Source organism: Sceloporus undulatus, chromosome 4 (assembly GCF_019175285.1).
Source record: "Sceloporus undulatus isolate JIND9_A2432 ecotype Alabama chromosome 4, SceUnd_v1.1, whole genome shotgun sequence".
Lineage (NCBI taxonomy): Eukaryota > Metazoa > Chordata > Lepidosauria > Squamata > Phrynosomatidae > Sceloporus > Sceloporus undulatus.
In genome coordinates this window covers 17,843,794-17,865,851 of record NC_056525.1, presented here as the reverse complement: position 1 = coordinate 17,865,851, position 22,058 = coordinate 17,843,794, and the positions used below count along the sequence as shown (strand labels likewise).

The window sequence follows — 22,058 nt, the reverse complement described above, 5'->3', positions numbered from 1 at the left end:
CCAAACTGCAGCTGGCTGTGATAACTGGTTACAAATTGAGAGAGTAGTACAGACAGGCAGGAATTACTATAACTACAAATCCCAGGATTCCACAGGAGGCAGCCATAGCAGCTAAAGAGCAATACTATCTGAAAGGAACCCTGGGATATGAGGTTCTGTGAGGCCTAAGAGCTTTCTGAATGCCCCTCCCTAAACTACAAATCCCAGGATCCCAAGGAGGCAGCCCTAACGGTGACAGTGGAGTAATGGCTCCCTGCCATTCCCTCACAGCCGGGATCCTGGAGTCTGGAGTTACCTTTCTCGGCCAGGGAACGAACGGCTAGGCCTCCCTGAACTCCAGATCCCAGGATTCCCCAGGAGAGACTTCCCTTCAGGAACCCTGGAGATCGGAGTCCAGGGAGGGCCGTTTCGGTTTCCCAGCCGCCGGGCCCAATCCCAGGATTCCACGGGGGAAGTGACACATCTGCCGATGGCCCTATTAACTAGGCCTCTCTGAGGGAGAGGGAGAAAGAGAAAGAGGGCCGGCTTTGTTTTGAGGCGGAGCGAGCGGCGCTCATGGAGGAGCCCGACTACTTCGGGGGCGGCAGCGCGGCCGAGTGGGGCGACGACACCGACGGCGGGGCGGTGAGGGCAGGCCCCGGAGGGGAAGGGGCGCAAGGGGCTCCAGGGAGGAGAGGGCAGAGGGAGAGGCCGTCATTAGGACTAGAAGGAGGGAGGGAGGGAAGGAGGGAGGCGCCTTGAGGGCTGCCTTCTCTGTGGCCTGTTACAGACTGCCAAAATAAAGCTGCTGCTCTTTAAATGATGCATGGGTCCTAAGAGTCCGGAGGTCGCGCCAAAGCCACACTCCATTCCTAAGCACTGGAGGGCAGCTTTGGTGCAGCTTCCGGATTCTTAGGACCCATGCATCATTTAAAGAGCATACCTCCAAAGAGACCCGAAGCAGCTTTATTTTGGCAGTCTGTAACAAGCCATTGTTTCTTCCGCCAACCAACCTTTTCCTGCTCCCTTTCCCTCCTTTGGCCACAAAACTGGAGACGTTCCTTCTTTTCCCTGGAATCACCACCAATATTAATACTATTAACCACAGAAGCTCATTTGTTGCAGCCAGGAACCCCCCCCCCCCCCCCCATATCATTATTACAGTATCCTCTGTGCTTCGGTCGCGTGCCTTGGAGTCCTTCCTGAGAACCTGACACAGGGCTTCATTCTCAGGGTTTTTTGCCATGGCTTTCCTCTGAGGCTGAGAGAGTGTGACTTGAGCAAGAGATTGCATCAGGGGAACCTATCCTAGGGTGTTCTTGGCAAGGTTTCTTCATTGCCTGCCCTTGAGGCTGAGAGAGTGTGACTCGACCAAGAGGGATGAAGATAAACTGCACTATATGCCACATTCTGTCTTCTAAGGCCGAAATACCCAGCATGGCGTCGTGGTTTGAGCGTCGGACTCTGGAGACCAGGGTTGTGTCCAGACTGGAGAAATAGCCCAGTTTGGGACCCCTCTAACTCTTTCTGGCTCAAGGCTATGGAATTCTGGGAGTTGGAGTTTGTTGTGGCGCCTTTGTTCCTTAAGCTCTGCTCCGCTCTGATCCCACAACAAACTCCAGCTCCCAGAATTCCATAGCCTTGAGCCAGAACAAGTTAAAGGGGTCCCAAACCAGGTTATTTCTCCAGTCTGGATGCAGCTCAGGGTTCAGATCACAGCTGGGCAATGTAAACCCATTAGGTGACCTTAGGCGAGTCACACTCTCTCAGCCTCTGAAGAAACCTGCCAAGAAAACCTAGGGTCACCCCTAAGTCAGAAATGGCTTGGAGGCACACCATAACAACAAAATACCCCCAAAAGCATTTGTCTGACCTTGGAAGCTAAATAGGGTCAGCTGTGGTTAGTACTTGGGTGGGAGACCGCCAACCAAGGCCAGGTTCTGTAGGCTATATTTCAGAGGGAGGAAATAGCAAAACTCTTGCCTAAGAAAACCCTATGAAATTTGCGTGGTCACCGTAAGTCAGGCAAACTGAAGGCGCAAGATACACATGTGTTGGTCACAATGATGTTGGTGTGTTTTTACAAGTGAAGGCATACACCGAGAGAGAGAGAGAGCCATTCAGGTGCTTCCTTTCCTCATCACTCTGTAGAAAATTGGGGAGAAGGATTATATTCAGGGGTAGCCATGTTTGCCATATACCAACATACAGTAACACCCCGAATCCACAAAACAGTGATCCCTTTATTTGGCCAACCAAAATTCACAAAATACATGATGCAAGCTTTCAAAGCTCCACTGGCTTCTTCATCAGGCAAAGGCGTTACAAGATCATACGTGAGGAAAAAATATATATATAAAATGACAATATTAGTTAAAGGCTTTATTTTCTCAAGGTGTTGTTGTTGTGTTGTTTCCAGAGGGATTTCGATGCAAGCAGGCCCCTCTTCGTTCTGGCCAAATGGCACTGGGAACAAAGCATTTCAAAGTCCAGGAGATAAAATTTGAGTCCCATTAGCAATACAAAAAGATTACTTCTTCTGAGATCCTTCTTTTGAGACCTGTGTGGGTTGGGGTAACATGCTTTGATTCTTGCTACTTTGTTTTGGGTTTCTGTGTTCGTTGAGGTATCTAAATGCCAGCCAAGGGGAAATGCTGTCCTTGCCAACTAGTATATTATAAGACAAAAAAAAACGTGTGATGGAAAAATTAACAATTGCACTTCTTCGCTTTCAAACAGCAAGATGATGATTATGGAGAAGAAGATGATGCTGAAGTTCAGCAGGAGTGTTTGCACAAGTTTTCTACCCGAGATTATATCATGGAGCCATCCATATTTAATACTCTAAAAAGGTGAGTATAGGATAACAGGTGCTGTAGGTGGAAGAGGAGATTGTACAACCTGCAGTCATTTGATAGACCTTGTATTTTAAAATCTAAAATCTGAGGCTGTGTAATTCTTTAGGATATGGGTCAAATGGGAATGACTGTATCCTGTTATAGGTATTTCCAGGCAGGTGGCTCTCCAGAAAATGTGATCCAGCTTTTATCAGAGAACTATACTGCTGTAGCCCAGACAGTAAATTTGCTGGCTGAGTGGCTCATTCAGACAGGTATGTTCCCTTGAACTTTTCTTCTGCAACTACTGATTTTCATTTTATATGGTACAGCCAAAAAAACAAGCCTGGCAATGGCAGTTTTCTTGCTGTTGCCTTTATAGTCATCATTCTTTATTAATCACTAAGTGGGGAAATACTCTTACTGAAGATGTTGTTTTTAGCATATGAGGATTTAACATTTGAAAATTAGCATTTTGTATATTATTTTAATTTTTTAGCATTTTGTAGTGCATTTTATCATTTGTTTTTATTGTATATGTTATGCTGTTCTATCCTTTGTAAAAAGAGTGTTATAAATAAACATTATTATTAACATTATCATTATCAATATTATTATTACTGCTCTTTGAGTTACTTTTGATGGAGGCAAGACACAAACCTATGATTCAGAATTGGCTGCACTTTTAATGAATGAGTTAACTGAGTAGCTAACTTTTTAAAATTTAAATAGAGGCATCACATGAGAGCTGTTGTGCAAAATCAAATCAATGTAAAATGAACATCTTCTGACTGTAATTGCCTCCTAGTTAAATTTAGTAGAGGATGTGTTCTCTTTTCCCATGAGAAATAAACACAGGAAATGTCAAGGAACTGCTTCTTGACAAATGTAGATACATACATCAAATACAGTTCCCTCTTTTTATTACTGCAGGTGTTGAGCCAATTCAAGTCCAGGAGACAGTGGAAAACCATTTAAAAAGCTTGCTCATTAAACATTTTGACCCTCGAAAAGCAGATTCCATTTTCACAGAGGAAGGAGAGGTAATACACCTAAGGCAGCTAAATATTATAAATCAGAATCCTTCTTAAAACAACTGCTGACTGAGGTCATCTCAGAGGACTTAAAAGGGCACAGTAGAAACAACAGGCTCTCTTCTGGAAACTGCTCTACCTAGATCAATTAATAATATAATAATAATATTTTTATTTATTTATTTCCTGCCTCTTCCCATAGGATAATAATTTTGTGGCTTCTCAGAATGATGTCTATAGTTTTTCAATTTTCTTGTTGCGTTGTGCTAGAAATGAAATTGACCATGCTGGTTTCTTCAGAGTGTTCAGTGGGACTTTTGCCTCCCATTTTACTGATAGACAACTGATTCTGAGACATATGTATGCATCACTCATTATACGCCTGCGTCATCCATTATTTGTTTACAACATGGAGATGAAACATGTATTTGCATAAAGATGCACTAGTCTTTTTCCATGGTTCACATTTTGTTGTTCACTATTATCTCCAGTGCCTTACTGAACTAGCTATGCACAGTAAAATACATTTGTCTTCCTTGTCATAGATTTCATGCTTTTTCTCATATGTAAATTGTTTTATAAGTAACTTGCAAGGTGACTGGTAATGAGTTCATAATTGATTATGCATTTGAGCCAGAATCCTTTGTGCAAGGATTCTTCTGTCCCACACAGTTTTCCCTTTTACTAATTCTGTTCTTCTAAAGACCTTGATTGATTTTCCTTGCTCCTTACTCCATGTCATTCTATTGCTGTCATTTTTGGCAGACTCCAGCATGGCTTGAGCAAATGATAGCGCACACTACATGGCGGGACCTCTTCTACAAACTCGCTGAAGCTCATCCAGATTGCCTCATGCTAAACTTTACTGTCAAGGTAATGTCTTTTGGTTAGCTTGAAAAGCATGACAGTTCCTGACCATTGTCAAGAGCAAAACAATCACTAACATTGCCATGAACAAATATTTAACTGAAGCTATTTATTGACTTAGGTGTCAGCAAAATAAAGGGAATACTTGCTTCTGTGAAAATGGCACACAGCAGTTTTCACTTAAATCAGATGCTACTGGGGGAGCAGTAATCACTGTGTCACACATTCTTACCAATTTTTGTTTTTGGTTGTGCAAGAATTCTGTGTTTGAAATCCAAGATTTGTATTTCCAAGGAATTGATCCAAGCAAATACCCTGGCATAAGATAAGATACTTTATTCACATTTCCCCCAGGTTTGGTGGGAGGGAAATTCTTTTGAAAATTTTGGCACTGTTAAAGTTTGGTTTCTATTTTCCACTAGTGCAGTGTAATGGTAAAAAGTGCATATAGATCTTCTAGTGAACCATGACTTGCAGTGTGACTGTTACCTCAGCTGCTGATGCTGTTGTTGCAGCTTATCTCTGATGCTGGGTACCAAGGGGAGATAACCAGCGTATCAACAGCATGTCAGCAGTTAGAAGTTTTTTCTCGAGTACTGCGTACCTCTCTGGCCACCATCTTAGATGGTGGAGAAGAAAATCTGGAGAAGAATTTACCTGAATTCGCTGTAAGTTTTGCTTTTTTGCCCTTTTCAGTAAGAATAGTTGGGGAACCTCTTGCACTGCCAGACATTTCAAGGTTCATGCAGAGGTTCCCTCCCATATACACAGCTTTTCCTCATCATGGAGGAAAAAGTCACCTTTTCTGTGAGCTGGGCTTTCATAGGCTGGCCTGTCTTATTCCTACCACTTCCTGGAGAAGCCCTGCACAATTGATGGTTACATTTCTATCCTGCTATTTCTCTAATAAATTCAAGACAGCATGCATAATTGTCCTCTTCCCCCTTTTCTCCTCACAGCAGCCCTATGAGGTAGTGGAGGCAGAGAAAGTGACTGACCCAACATTATCTAGTGGGTTTCACCATTTCATAGGGACTAGAATTTGGTTTTCAAAAATCTCAACCCAACAGTTTAACTACTGCACAGTACTGGCTCTCTTTTATTTTAAGAAGAACTCAGGGGAAGAGAGAGGGCGATTTCTTGCCCTTCCCCATAGGCTTTTGTATATGATGGCAACAGTGAGTTACTGCTCATATGTTCTGGTAAAGCTTAAGGCAATGACAAACAGCCCACTCTTCAAATTCATTGCTTGTGCCAGGAAATATATGAGACAGTGGAAACCACAAATAATGACTTGACTTAAAAGAGCTTTTCTCACTCTTTGCTTAGTTATCAATTGCACAATTTTGATGGTATATCAAAATAAAACATTATTGTTGCTACTCATCGAAAGAGCTGATAATAAGTGTTTCAATGATTTTGCAGAAAATGGTGTGCCATGGTGAACACACGTATCTCTTTGCCCAAGCTATCATGTCCATATTAGCCCAAGAAGAACAAGGTGGTTCTGCTGTGCGCAGGATTGCTCAGGAGGTTCAGCGGTTTGCTCACGAGAAGTAAGATTTTACTACATTTTAAAACTGTCCTCCCTGATTTGCTCTCTAGCTATCCTTGCCCTTCGTTCTTGGTTTAGCACATTGCATGCCCACACAAAAGGAACATTTATCATTACACTCTGAGAACAGAACCTAGCCTGAAAAAAAATACTATGTTCATACTATGTTTTTGAAAGTACAATGTGAAACAAGTTAGATACCACATAGGTCTAATCTCTTGATAGTAACTGTTTCAGAAAGGCCAAAACCAGTGTGAAGGGTGTTGTTTTGCCGTCTTAGCAATGTGATTCTGTTTAGTGCTTTTAAACATTTTCATCAAACTTTGGAGATTTTATGGTAATTGTCTTCTACTGTTGTCTATCCAAAGCTATCCATTCTGTAGATTGCTTAAAATGAGCTCTCTTTGTTTATTTTGTCTTTGTTTTGATCATATCAAGAGGCCATGATGCTAGTCAGATCACTTTAGCACTTGGAACTGCTGCCTCATACCCTCGTGCCTGCCAGGCCCTTGGTGCCATGTTATCAAAAGGAGCTCTGAACCCAGCAGATATCACAGTCCTCTTTAAAATGTTCACCAGCATGGATCCTCCGCCTGTAGAACTGGTTAGTAGCAGCTTTCTATGTTTCTCCTTCAACAGCATCATGGACTGGGTCCCCAGTTCATTAATAATTTATTAACTCTGTACATATTCAAATGGGGAATACAACTTTTCTGTTATCCACAAATTATGTAAATACACTTCCTGCCCTTTCTTGAGGGCAGTGTGCAGCTATTGAAAAATTATTGTTGTTATTATTATTATTATTATTATTATTATCCCACTTATTTCCTAATAATGGCACTTGGATTGTAGATATAGATGTAAATATAGATGTAGACTCTTCCTATGAAGTTGCATGCTTTTGGCTCTATTTCTCCTAGGGTATCTTCATCCTCTCTGGCTTTTGCAAGGGATATTAGCAATTGTATGGACATTGTGAATATGAGAAGAAATCTCAGACCCACAAGAGGGTTAATCCTAATAGTTGCAAATGTATTCAAAAGATCTGCCTTAATTGTTCAAAGGCTGTTTTATGATACTGTCTCAGGATACTCTTATAGCTGACTTGTAAAGTAAGCCAACTGCTCCTCTCATACAGCAGATGAGATGCTAAGATTTGTTTTATATCATCTCATGAATTTGAGGCTGAGGCAACATTTGAACTGGCACTCTCTGGCCTGTAGTTCACACTTTTAAATTATTACATAAACCTGAACTTGCAGTGACTTCAAAAGATGCTGAAATGTTTAAACATTTTGTCCTGTTATGTTCTGTGTCATGAGAATATTATGCCCTGGATAATATATGCATGTGTGCGCTTTCAGTCTTTTTATTCTCTGGACTGGACCATCATTTTAATAGACTTTCTAATAGTTTGAGGTATATGTTGGCTCTCTTATATCCTGCTTGAGATGCAGTAACAAAAATTAAATTCTATCTAGGCCCACCAGAAATGCCAACTTCCAGCCACTGTCTGAGGTAATTATCCTCAACAGTATCCAGGAGTAGCAAAGTACGGAAGCACCAGCTCACAGAAACAGTTGATTTCTTCCAAATCCTTGGAGGCTCTTTACTTCCAGTACTTGCAATATATACAAAATATTTACAAGCACTCCTCTTGACTATCATCAACTTCTGTTGTATTCAAACAAACCACCAATACTCTTCAACCAGCACTCCACCATCATCAACCCACTATCTTCATTCCACACATGCATTGGGATTTAGTACATTTATATAAAACATATTAACTAAGGGATGTTACATTCCTATTGTAAGCCTTGCATCATTTCAAGTGCTGTGACTTAACAATCTCAGCCACTTTAGCCATACAAAATATTTTTATAACCAGCTTAAAGGAGCATTGCTTTCAACAGTATATTGTATATTTATCTATTTTAAAATAAGAATGTGCTCTCTTTCTCTCTCTCTCTCTCTCTCATTCTCTTCCCACTTCTCCATACATACACACACGTTATACATATATACATATATGTACATGTACACACACACACACAGAGAGATTTATATTTTGAGCAGATGAAGGAGGCAAAAGCCAAAATGTTTGCTAATATAATTAAATAGTTCTGTACCTCATTCTGATAAATACATATGTCTATGTATATAGTTTAAGTGATTAATTGCATCCTTCTGGGATCCAGAACAAACCTGTCAGAAGTGCTGCTTGTTGACTTGGTCTTTTGAATTTTGTGGTTCATAGTCTTAACAGGAGGCTCCTTAATAAAATCTGCCCATTAAATGCCTTCTTTTTTTTTAATTCTTTCTTTAAATATAGTTTTTCAGAAGTTCACTCTTGCTATGTTTTCCCCCCTGCAGATCAGAGTTCCTGCTTTCCTGGATCTCTTCATGCTGTCATTGTTTAAGCCTGGTGCTAAGATCAATCAGGACCATAAACATAAATATATCCATATTTTGGCTTACGCAGCTAGTGTTGTGGAAACATGGAAAAAGGTAAATTAAATGGAGTTGTTCTGCTACTTCAGGATTGCTCCAAAACTGGTGCATCAAAATAAGAGAAGGGGTGAGTCAGATTACAGTCTGTCGTCATTTAGAAAAAAAATTAAAAGCTTGACTCCTGTCTTTCTAAAAATGGTAATGCTTGTGAAGCTTTGGCTTCTTTAAATTCTAACTTAATGATACCACTTAAACTGAAATATGAAAAATGAAATATGACAATATAAAAAGCATTATTAGATTTTTTGAAAAGGTGGCAAAATGATGATATGTACTGTGCACCAGTTGTAAACAGCAAAGCATTCATGACTCTTCTTGTGTCTGAAATCATATTTTATCTCTTAGAACAAGAGGGTAAGCATAAATAAAGATGAGCTCAAATCCACTTCAAAAGCAGTTGAAACTGTTCACAATCTCTGCTGTAATGAGAATAAAGGAGCTTCTGAACTTGTAGCAGAGCTGAGTACCCTCTACCAGTGCATCAGGTATGCACCTCCATATATTTTGAACTCATTTGTTTAAACATAAAACTTGTATTAAAATGTGTTAAGGAAACATATTTTCAGAGGGGTACAGTTTTTCTTCTGCATTTAATGTTTTCATCAGACTGTTTCTTTCACATCAGCATTCATAAGAGGAGACTGGGCTGAGAAATATGAAGAGCCAGTTTAGTGCCAAAAAACATGAGAATCCAGTAGCTATTTCAGAGGCTTGATGGTCTGACTTCTAAAATTACATATAAAGCGAGCAACTTTCTAGCTCTTAGGGTAGCAAAGGAAAACTCTGTATGTGCGGCATTGCTTGTAAAAGCTTCAAAACTTTTGAGATAATGGTGGGAGCATTGCATTGGTGATCAACGACTAGGTACCTCCTCTCTCAATATGACCTATGTAGCTTACCAGGCATTGGTCTCAGGTACAGTGCACCCGTGCCATATTTTGAAATTTACATATTGAGGCATGTGTTAACTGTCTGATGCACCTCCTTCACATCCCTTTTTATGGTTTAGTATTATTGATAACTTATTTAGGGTTTTCCAGATTTGGCTGCTGTCTCAGTATCAGAAGAGGCAACATCAGACTGTTAAAAATGTACCTGCCTAAGTGGACAGTAGAGAAGTCTTGGTAGACATTCAGGTCTGGAAACTTCCAACTGACAACAGATGATAGGATTCTACTCTAAACTTCATGTTGTACATTCTTTCCTTGTATCTTTAGGTTTCCAGTAGTAGCAATGGGCGTACTGAAATGGGTTGACTGGACAGTGTCAGAGCCTCGATACTTCCAGCTTCAGACTGATCACACTCCAGTGCACTTGGCATTACTGGATGAGGTAAGACCAAAGCTCTCTGTAGTTTTGATACATTAAGGTCAAAAATGAATTTGGTCCAAAAAAACAAAGATGAAGTCTATTACCTGTCAGGGATGATGGGAGTTGTAGCTCTTCACCTCTGGCTCTAACTCACCACCTTGTTATGCACCGGCGCTGACCAGTTTTGGCCAGTGGTTAAAGCTTTGCTCTAAAGCAGCAGAGTTTCAGAGAATAGGCTGAAGACCCTGACAAACTCTCCAAGCCTTCTCACTCTTCTTCCACAGAAGTTTTCACACTTCTCCAGGATTCTTCTGGCTCTTGTATCTTCACTCAAGACACCAGACAACTCAGTAGTCTTATATAAAAGATCTACTTTATTCTACTATATACTAATGCCCTCACAAATCACAATCTCTACAGTCTCCAAACTACTCCACACAATACATTGGAAATCATAGCAATTATTATAGCCATCATTAAACACCACCCACTTAGTCAGTTTCCACCCAGTGGGCGTGTACATCCATTTTGATTGGTTCTCATAGTTCAACCCATAATTGATGATTTCATCATTTCACCTTGTCCACTTAATGATTCTCAGGTGTTTTCAATTATACACTCTGCATTTCTGTCCTTGGCATTTAGGACTTGCTAATTACATTAGCTTTTACACCTGTGTGGCTTCTTAATTGCTTTTGCTTAGTCATAGTGACTTTCACATACAAGTTTTATTTCCATCACTGTATATCCCATGTTGCATTTTCCTTAACATTACCTATCTAATTAATTTTGTTTCTGCTAATCCAAAGAAAGGGGTGGTTCACATTTTTGGCAAGAGTGCAGGATATGTGTCTCTCTAGATGATGTTTGTCTGCAACTTATATCAATGCTAGACAGTCTAATGAAAGTTGAAGACTCATGGAAATTGTCTGGAGTGCCTGGGATTCCCCGATTCTGCTTCTTTCTTTCCCCTGCCCCACATTTCTTTTCTTGCTCCTTATTGTGCCTGTCATAGAAACATGCTCAAAAGAAACAGCTCACAAATGTAGCATGCAAATTCCATTTCAAGGAATAACCATTAAGTGTATTGGAATGTGTTAGGTTTTGTCTATGGAGGCATCCATCATCATGAGGTGGTAGGATGGACTGCACCATATCAGATTACAGGTGATAGGTTCTCATTTTTGAATGGTCTCCTGTGTTTAGGAAAGCTCTATAAATGGGAAACCAATACATCATATAAAAGAGCTGAGACTATAGTCTTTCTCCCTTATCATCTGTTAAATTTATTGCAGATTAGGTCTAAATCCATTTGCAGTCCCAGCTAAAGCAGTCCAGTTGAATCAGATAGAAAATAGACTGAAATAAATCTCACATAGGGGCCATCATGACAAACTGGAAAAACAGAAAGCCCCAGGGAACTCCAAACACTTACACAGATTTATTATTCCTACTCTCTCTTTCAGTTTAAATTAGTCCAGTATTTCCTGAAATGAAATGTACCTCTCCATAATTGGCTAGCTGGCTGCGTTATCCTGGCTAAAATGACCACTGCCAAGAAACATGAGAGATCAAGGAAGGGTGAGGACTGCTAGCAATAAATGAAAAGGATCCTAAAACATAACCAAAGTGATAAAGCACTTTAACATTTTTATTATAACTCCTGAATAATAATTAAGAAGGATTTAAAGTGGTGACAAACTGCACTATTTCTGCAGTGCAGATACAGCCCCTGTCTCTGTAGTTAAGCATTTCAGATTGGATGTTTGCCATAACAGGAAATTCTTGATGGTAATTGCCTTTGTTAATCAACTTTAGAACACAGGGATGAGTAGCAGCAATATGTGGTGTGGTTTTTAAAAGCATGGTATGAAAACATTTGTCTCTTCTTGACCCTGTTTATGTGTTAATAGAAATGCAGGTGATCTTACATATTTACCTTTTTGTTTGTAGATCAGTACATGTCATCAGCTGCTTCATCCTCTTGTCCTGCAGCTTCTTGTCAAACTCTTTGAGACAGAACACTCTCAGCTTGATGTCATGGAGCAGGTGATGAAACTTACCTTTCTTTTTCACTTCTGCATTAAAAATGCAAGTGGCTGGATGAGGAGTGGGGAAAATGCAGCTTGTGGGCCACCATATCTCTCTCTCTCTCTCTCTCTCATTATTTTAGGGTGAAAATCACCTACGAATTGTATCCAAAAGCTCCCCAAATGCATGTAGATGTGTAACATACTCAGAACACACACACCATCCCTCTGTTGTGTGCATTCAAGTCATTTCTGATTTGCTGCACTCCTAAGGCAAATCTGTCATAGGGTTTTCTTGGCAAGATTGCTTGCCCCGTGTCACCCAGTGAATTTCCATGGCTGAAAGGGGATTTGAACGTTGGTCTCCAGAGTCATAGTCCAATGCTCAAACCTCTACACCATGCTGGCTTTCCCACCCACCCTCTTTCCAATACACTTGTTTCCTCCATTTCCCTTCCAAAATGACAGTAGAAAATAATGTTACTTCTGATCACCATTTTGGAGGGAAACCAATGAAAATAAGGTATTAGGGGCATGTTGGGATTTTAATGCAGCCTGTGAAGCAATCGGGGGAGAAAAAATGTCTGCCATACAGTAGCCCACCCCCATGGCTAGATTCCTATTGTGATTTTGTCAATTTATAGATCTCCAGCTTTAGATTATTTAGATTACACCTTCCATTATTCCTCACCAGTGGCCATAACGGCTGGGGTTGATGGGAGCTGGGAGTCCCATATCTGGAGGACAACATACAGTGGTACCCCGGGATACGAATGCGCTGCCTTACGAAATTTCCGGGTTACGAAAAAAATCCATTGAAAAAAAACTGTTCCGGGTTACGAAGGTTATTTCGGGTTACGAAAAAAATTTTGGTGCTTTTCGGCGCTTTTTCGCACGAAATCGTGGCTTTCGCTATTAGCGCCTATGGCTTTTTCGGCTTACGAAGATTTTCGGGTTACGAACGCGGCGGCGGAACGAATTAAATTCGTAACCCGGGGTACCACTGTATTCTGGGTTAGAGGAGACATAGGCCAAGGTCCTGTTTAACAATACTGAGCACAAGCTCCTGCTGTACTTATGCATACAGAATGTAAGTGATGATGGAGGTTAGACAATGTATCTGGTAGGCTGCCAGCCATTCCAGAGTCCAGTCCAGTCTTGAGGTGGGGTGTTGGAGTTCTTGCCTCCCCATAATTTTCTGGTGGTTGAATTTGCATGAAGGATTATTAAATTATAAGGATTATTAAATTATAGCTGCCAGAATAATCAGTAGTTATACCAGTGTAATGCCCCAAAATTATTCCAGCCATGGAAGTTAAGATTTATGAATTGCTGTGAGCCTAGGCAGGTAATTGGAATACCATTGTTCAGTCAGAATGTCTCCTGAGATTCATACGCTTGAAACAAAAATGAGTGGTTGTTGCATGTCCTCATGGTATGAATCAGACCAAAGACAAAAAGTGCTGAAATATATGGGTCATTTTATAAGGCAGTTATTTTCTTTTTAATATAAATCTACTATTTGAACCTTCCACCTAAACATTAGGGATACATTTTTCACAGTAAGAGCTGTTCAACAGCGGGATAGACTACCTTGGAAAGTGGTGGACTCTTCATTGAAGTTTTTTTAAAAGATTGGACAGCCACCTCTCAGAGCTGCATTAGTTGTGGATTTCTGCACAGGCTGGGCTTTTCACTACATAAAAGCATAGTTTGGAGACAAAAATCACCTGAAACTTGTTTTTCAAAAGGGGAAATTTGGGGGCCAGAAAAGGGGTTGTGAATTCATTTGGACCACACTTTTCATACCTTTGGGCTATATGGCTTTCATAGTCCTTTCCTATGGGACTATGGGTTATGCATCTATGAGTTCTTGGGAGAAAATTAAGAAATTTCTGTTGTATCATCATCCTAACATGTTGCTTTGGCAAAAACATGGCTAACACAATTTAACAAGCTGGGCATCAAACATACTGTCTTCTTCTCTGTCCTTTCAGCTGGAACTGAAAAAGACCCTCCTGGACAGGATGGTACACTTGCTAAGCCGAGGATACGTCCTTCCAGTGGTTGGCTATATCCGCAAGTGCCTGGAAAAGCTGGATACAGACATTTCTCTGATCAGATACTTTGTGACTGAGGTTAGTAAGTACCTGAATCTCAGGAGCCTAAAAAACTGGGTTTATTCAGATTAATTTGCTAAAGTTCATTAGATGGAGACCGTTAAAAATTGTGTCTTGGTCATTTGGTTATATCTTCCGTTTGGTTATATCTCCCAAGTATCCTAACTTAAAATGGCTTACTGCCATCTCTAACTCAACTTAGTAAATAGCAAAGAGTAAAAGTAAATAACAGTATCCAAATTTAAAACCATCCACCCACTAAAAGCTCCAGAAAATAAAACTGTGTTACTTGGTATGTAAACAAGAAGGTATTTTGGGGCCAAGTGGATAATTTTGTGGAGAAATTCTGTTCATGGCCAAAAAATGCCCTTTACTTAGTTACTGACATATAATCTCAGAAGTTGGTGCACTTGCAGAAGGGCTTCTAAACACAATCTTTGAAAAGCAGACAGGCATATATGAGTGTTAATGATCCTGCAACTGTCCAGGTCCAAAGCCCTTTAGCATGGTATAGGTTAAAAACTCATAATTTTGAATTGAACCTGCAAAGTGAAAGCGGGTGAAGGTCTACTCATACTGAGAAAAGATTGACATGTATAAGTTCACAGCAGACATATTAATCATATGGAACTTTTGAATGGTTTTTGAAAGTTGACCCATATTCAACACATTACTGTAATATGCTCTCCACATTACCAGAACATCAGTAATTGGCAGCATTAAATATATCAGCTGGTGTCAAACTTATGTTGTGATCCTGTCTGTTGGCATAACTACATTTGCATAGTTGAGTAAAGCTGCAACAACACTGCAGAAATAATCCAGTTTGGCACTACTTTCACTGTCATGGCTCCATACTATGGAATTCTGGGATCTTGAGTTTTGTGACATATTTAGCCTTCTCTGTCAGAGACTTCTGGTGCCACAACAAACTACAATTCTTAGAATTCCATAGCATTGAGACATGGCAGTTAAACTCATGTCAATTATTTCTGCAGCATGGATGCAGCCAAAGGGCAAAATACTGTAAGGTAAATTGGCCATAGGTGGCAGGACGACAAAAGTCATTTTTGTTAAGAGATAAAACTGCTCTGCCGGCTCCAAGGCTGCTTGGGAGCTGGTTGGGCATTTTTTGGTAACAGAGATAACTTTCTCTTCTGTTTTCCCACTGCTGTTGGGCACTGCTCCAAAAAGTGCTTTACATTGCCATAACAGAGCACTAGGCCAGCCTAGATCATCATGAAGCTGAAAAACAGGTTTTTTAATATCTTGCTGTTGTATTTTGCTCCATTGAGCAAGGGAATAGTCCTTGAATCAGAAGCACATCAAAAATAAATTAAATTTAAAAATTATTGAAGTGACAGAGAAAATGGTGAAAAGCAATAAAAGAGTATAAACTGGTGAATAATATAGCCTACAGTGGTAGTTATAGTTGCTGTTATAGCATAACTTAAGAAATTGTAATGTGGCAGCAAATAAAAATAATAACCACATCAAAGAATAAGCACAAAGCAAGGCACATTTTTTCAAATATAAAATAACTATACATCTCCTAAAATATTCTCAAGCCCCACTACCATAAGAGAAAATTTTTAGATAAATGTTATTGCTGAAGACTAAATACAGTGTGCTAAGGCAAAATATAAAATGTCTAAGGTGTACATGAAGAAGAAAGAAAACCAGAAAAATGGAACAGCTAAAAATACAAGGAATCATTGACAAAGTATCCCTTAAATTTGTCTCATCCAGTAACTTATTTATCCTTAGTAAATCCTGTGCAAGCCTAATCACAATCAGATAGTAAACATAAGATTCCAAGAACAAAATGCAAAGCACATATGTACCTGACTTTAGGTGTAGAGGGTCCCTCGACAGAATTTGGTCACAAAGATTTAAAAAAATTATGGAAACCTAAAGGTGTAGAAAGATTACATCTGTGCATAAGTATAGCAGAAGCATATGGCAAGGATTACCTCCAAACTATTTAAGATGTTTTTCCAAATAAGAATGAGAAAAAACCCAGGAGATAATTTCAGCAAAAATCAGCAAAATATGTTTTACATTCTTTGTTCCAAGAGAAGTCTAGTAAACTCCAGAACAAAATGAGGATCTGTAAAACAGCAAAGCAAGGAGCAGGAGGAGACTTTGGACTCTTCCTAATGTTAATAATCCCAGTTTCACTCATAATATTTCTACAGTTCCATTAGTTTTTCAGCAAGTTCTATTGGTTCTTCCATTCTACACTTCCATTGGTTCTTCCCCATTTCTAATTTAGTGTATGAATCATTAAAAGGGTTTCAGAAGCAAATGTAGTTATGAAAAGCAAACAGCAAAACCGAAGGAAACAGACATTGATTAAAAATTATTTTTTTAATGAATTTAAATGCACCACCTCTGTTAGGCCTTTAATTTTTTTACAGGCTTATAATAAAGGAACAAAATCCTATTACTCACCTATAAAAGCATTAAAATTTATCCTTTTCAAAACACAAGCACACAAACACTAAATGTTACCTGAAAACATTGGGAAATGAATGGTTACTGTTAATGACTTAGAAGTAAATGTTATTTTGAACTCAAGTCATTAATATTATTTGATAAAAAGAATGTAAGGCAATACATAAAAACATAGCTATAATCTGAAGCATGTAAAAACCCATTATTTTACTTTTGTCTGTCTCTGTGTCATTTCAGAACCATCAAGGTAGTTGAGATGTAAACTCCAAGGTCCAAAACACACTGCAAAAATAATCCAGTTTGAGACCACTTTAACTGCCCTGGCTCAGTGCTAGAGGATCCTGGGAATTGTGTTTTATTGTGGCCCCAGATCTCTTTGACAGAGAAAGCTAAATGTCTCACAAACCTACAGTTCCCAGAAGTCTATAACATTGAGCCATTGTAGTTAATGCAATCTCAAACTAGATTTCTGCAATGTGTTTTGTACCTTAGTTTCAAGGGTAATTTTAACTAGGAGGAAACCTTGAAGGCTGCACAATGCAGGTGTCCTATCTTCAAATTCATTAGTCTATCTGAAGGAGCAATCCACAGTTCCATGTTTCATCCTCAAGAGCAGACTGACCTCTGATTATGTTCAGCCTAGCTATAGAAAACCAAAGTTTTCTTGAACCAGAGTCTCAATCCAGGGGAAATGATCAACCTTTAAGCCTTATGTAGAGAGATCTTGTAGCACCATTGAGACTAACTGAAAAAAGAAGAAGTTGGCAGCATGAGCTTTCGTAGACTACAAAAGCTCATGCTGCCAACTTCTTTCGTTCAGCTGGGACCAGTACAGCCTGGCACTAAAAGATGCCTTCTAGGTGGCTGCAAGCAGCTTGGGGGCGTACCGTGCATACACCACATGCTCCCATGATGCCCTGAAGGCACCCAGCCAGCTTCTGCGCATCTTTGGAGCATGGCAGTTACCAGCCATAAGCCCCCAACACACTGGGAAGCTACTGCATGGCCATGGAAGCGCTGCCAAAGGTGGCTTTTCCATGGCCAAAAAAACGGTTGAAAACTGCTTCTTTTTCAGCTGGTGCTGCAACAGATTGGAGCCACAGCATGTGGCTGTCACAGCCCCATCCCTCTTCAGGTGGGAAGGCTCCACGTGACCTCATCCAGGGCGTCTTTTTTGGCCCTTAGACTCAAAGCTGCTACAAGATCTTTCTACATACTGATACTACAGACTAACATGGTTATATCTTTGAATTCTGCCACTTTAAAGGCTTAATTTGTTATGACTTAATTCTAGCTGTACTTGTGTCCTTCTGATAGACTTTCCATGACCAACTGCATAACACACAGTAGAGACAGAAGACTGGACTAAAGAGGCACTAGTTTTATCCAGTTTCTCATATGTTATTGTTCTCATCTAAAACTGAGCCCAAATTTACCAAATTGTTTTCTGAAGAATCTCAGTGCATTTCAAGTCTCTGTTCATTATCATGGAAATAGATTTTATAGAAAGATAAACTTCCTTGAGCTAAATAATTCTCTAATTAATTAATTAATTAATTGGGAAGGACATTTATATATCAATAACATCAGTAATTGCACAAATTATTAAATCACATAATCCCCTGATAGTTTTGCTTTGTTAGGTGGACAGATAAATCCCAAAAATAGTACGGGATCTGCTAATTCCAGCTGGATTTTTGCATGCCTCAAGTTGAAGGAGTAATGTTTGCTCCACTTTGAAAGCATACTATGTAAAATTTGGAAGATTGCAGAGATGACTAAGTTAACATAGTATATTTGTTTAAGAAATAGTAGACAAAATATTGTCTTTTCCTGGATCCCTTCATTGAATTCATGAGGGCCAGATACAATTTGGACATTGTAACTTTTTTCTTGATTTAAACGCAATGTGAAACTGTATATTTTCATCCTGTATTGTATACATTTTCATTGTCTAGAGCAGGGGTAGGCAACCTGCGGCCCGCGGGCCGGATGCGGCCCGGCGAGGCCTTGGGACCGGCCCCAGCCCGGTTCTGCCGCCGATTGCCGCCGGGGCCTTTGGCCTCTCGCGCGCAGGGGCAAGGGGGGCAATTGTCTATAGACGCCTCAGAAACATGCATTTATATTAACATTTTTTAAAAAATCAGCAAAATTTTTTGCGTGTCCTCCACTTTTTTAAAAGAAGTGTCCACCATTTGAAAATGTTGTCCTACATTTGCCCCGGTTTATTTATTTATTTAATGTTTTTTAAAAAAATTATTTAATTATTTATTTTTTGGCTTCGGCCCCCCCAGTTGTCTGAGGGACAGCAACCCGGCCCCTGGCTCAAAAAGGTTGCCTACCCCTGGTCTAGAGTTATATTAGTAGCTTTTTTCGGTCAGAATTAGATTGGATAATGATGATGCATGCATTTTCTGCATGAATACCATATTTAAATAGCATGTTTTTTACATTTTAAAAACTGACTTCTTTTCAGCTCATCTCTCAAACAGTTGATCTTTTCTTCTGTTATGATGAAGCAAAGGCCAAAATGCATTTGAATTTTGAAATAAATCTTTTTGCTGACATTTCTGATTGTTACATTTTCACTTTACTTCATGGTTACAGGCCTAGATAGCATTTCTCTGTTGGCAGGAACATCAAGTTGTTTGTCTTCTGCTTATTATGTCTTTGTATATATATCACAAATATATATGGTTGTAAAACTGTGAGTTGTTTCCTTTTGACTGATCTCGGGGGCCGGGGCAGGATGAACTAACCAGTGTCTTTATTGTGGTATCTTAAATCCTGCTAAGCCATGTTCTTTTTGCCATCTAACATCTCTTTAGGTACTGGATGTGATTGCTCCTCCATATACCTCTGATTTTGTGCAGCTTTTTCTTCCAATGCTGGAGAATGACAGCATTGCAGGCACTATTAAGGCAGAAGGCGAACATGACCCTGTTACAGAATTCATAGGTAAAGTCTTTCCCACACAATTTTTGTCTTGAGCATTTCAATTTACTCAGTCATCTCCAAGCCTAAGAAGTTGCATCAACTGAAGACTTCTGAACACAGTTGATTGGATAACACTATGTTTCAGTATGTCACCACTCCATGGTCTTAGCCTTGGAGAACACAATGCAGGAGTATAGAATTCATCAGCATGCACCACATATCAGATATCTTGAACTACTGTCAACTATACCAACCATAGATAGCCTACAGTTACATTTCAGGAGTTGAAACAAGAAAGTGACTCTTGGTGTGTTAAAACACAAATGTTCTATGGTGCAAATGTTTTTAGATGGCCAACTGCATCACATATGTATAGGCCAGAATCCCATCAGTGTTATACATTACATAACCATCTATAAGCCAGTGCATATGCATTTTGGTTGTTGCATAAGGAGGTATTCAGTACAAAACCACCCACATACAATCTCAGCTTGGTGCCAACATCTGCTATGGCCTATCTGAGGCTGGGCTGGGGAAATACTGGAGACATTCTCCTGGGTGAAAGCAGAAGCCCAGATTTCAGTGATTATACAGGTAGAGAGCAATGTTGTGTGTATGTCTGGATGGGGAGGGAAATGTCATTCTTTTTCAACATGAAATAAATTTATGGATGAACATGTATGATCTGTTTCTACTTTTAGTTTGGATCACTGTGTTAAAATAAATAAGACTTGGTCACACTGGTTGTCTAATGGACCAACCTGTTTTGTTTTTGTTTTGTTTCAAGCTCACTGTAAATCAAATTTCATTGTGGTCAACTGAAAGAGAGAAAATATACCACCTGCTGATCCCATGGATTATCCTTCCTTTGTGTACTACAGAAGAGAATAACACAAACAGCATTGAAAAAGGAAAAAAAAAAACAGTTTACTGGTTGATGCTTCAGGTGACTCAGGAACTTCACACTGATGTGTTTTCAAATTTAATTTTACTTTTCTTGGATGTTGTTATTTTCATTACTTTTTCTGAATTTATTGGATTGTGAACTCAAAACCTAGGGCAGAGCAACATGAAAGCTGAAGGGTGTTGCTTCTAACTTCAGGTGACCTGTCATAGTTGTCTGGAAGAATAAAATGAATGCAATGGAACAGCTAGAGGTGATACTCCTGACAGTGTTGGTTGGGATAATTCATTACTTCAAGATGTGGTAATTGGTGTTCTGTTTCCCAGAGAGAAAGATCCACTGCATTACCATTATCCTGTACACACAAGTAATTTTTGTAACTGGAAAAGTGATACAAAAATCTCAAATTGTTTATTGTTTCATGATAATCCTGTAAACATCTGTTATGGCATGATTGACAAGATTGGTTGTTTGTTATGTAGCTCTCCCTCATCACCAGTTGTAAAATGTCTTTATGTCAAGTCTAATATTGGAAATCAAGGCAATAGTAATCCTGTTAATGACATGGTTTGGAAAATAGCATGAATTGTCAGTTGCTGAGTAGTTGCAGGACTCTTGGTTTTCACTGCATTCCAGAAAAACACTGTGAACCTGGAGCCCATGTTCACAAATTCATGTCTTTTTGCAACCTTTATATATTTGAGTACTGCATATGTTAATGTATTATCACATGTTCTTTGCAGCCCCTATCGAAGAATCTGTCTTTGTTGTTCTTTAATGCCATTTTTTAAACTGTCAATGGTAAGTTGTATTACTGTGTGAAAATACAGTTAAATTTCTTTGACTGCATAGCAGCCACTTAGAAGTATACAGTATAATGTTTCTTAATACACCTTTGTAATTACCTGCGTAGGATGAAAAACAATATGATATATGAGAGCCTGTAATTTTTAATAAATTATCTTTTGGGTAACGAATGTATCTTGCTTTTGTAACTTTAACAGTCAAAGTGTGGGGTAGGTCATGACAATATGAAATCTAGATGCTGAAGTCAGTTGAGACACATTGAGGGAGTCATGCCTTTTTATCCCCTTTCTTGAGGGACCTCAGTGGGATGTTGCTGCCGTCATGGCTGCTTCAGTGTCTCCCTATAAGCGTCTAGTCCAGTGTGGCTGGGTGATCCTTTGGCCTAATCCAGTTCTGATGTTCTTGGCTCGGCATACAGACCTAGTGGACCACATTTGTTCCACCAGTTTGCAGCCTGCATTGGCTTGTTCTGTGATATAAGAAATTAGACAGTAGATATTGAAATCAACAATGAGGGTGGTACCAGGAGTGTTACCCTGTGTGGGGCTTGTAGAGCCTTCACTGATAGTTGCAATCTATATTTAATTAATTTGGGGAATGTTTAGCTTGGCTTTGTGAGGGGTAACACATGCAGGAATGGAGCACCAGCTATACTAGAGATTCCAGGCATGGGGAACTATATGAATTTTTATTAGAAGAAACA

At 39.6% G+C, this 22,058-nt stretch overlaps 1 protein-coding gene across 1 annotated transcript; it reads left to right on the top strand.

Moving 5' to 3' along the window:
- Positions 1-294: 294 nt before the first annotated feature.
- NELFCD (negative elongation factor complex member C/D) lies at positions 295-21,525 on the top strand. Its single transcript, XM_042465817.1, has 15 exons — positions 295-624; positions 2,719-2,831; positions 2,982-3,091; positions 3,750-3,859; positions 4,616-4,723; positions 5,233-5,385; positions 6,143-6,273; positions 6,711-6,876; positions 8,652-8,786; positions 9,135-9,274; positions 10,007-10,121; positions 12,054-12,149; positions 14,128-14,268; positions 19,536-19,665; positions 20,432-21,525. Exons 1-15 carry the CDS (start codon positions 556-558, stop codon positions 20,464-20,466), a joined length of 1,752 nt encoding a protein of 583 aa, XP_042321751.1. The 5' UTR covers positions 295-555; the 3' UTR covers positions 20,467-21,525.
- Positions 21,526-22,058: the final 533 nt, after the last annotated feature.

Coding starts and splice junctions, on each gene's coding strand:
- NELFCD (XM_042465817.1), top strand. CDS start 556: ATGGAGGAGCCCGACTACTTCGGGGGCGGCAGCGCGGCCGAGTGGGGC. Junction 2,832..2,981: donor ATATTTAATACTCTAAAAAG/GTGAGTATAGGA, acceptor ATCCTGTTATAG/GTATTTCCAGGCAGGTGGCT. Junction 5,386..6,142: donor AGAATTTACCTGAATTCGCT/GTAAGTTTTGCT, acceptor ATGATTTTGCAG/AAAATGGTGTGCCATGGTGA.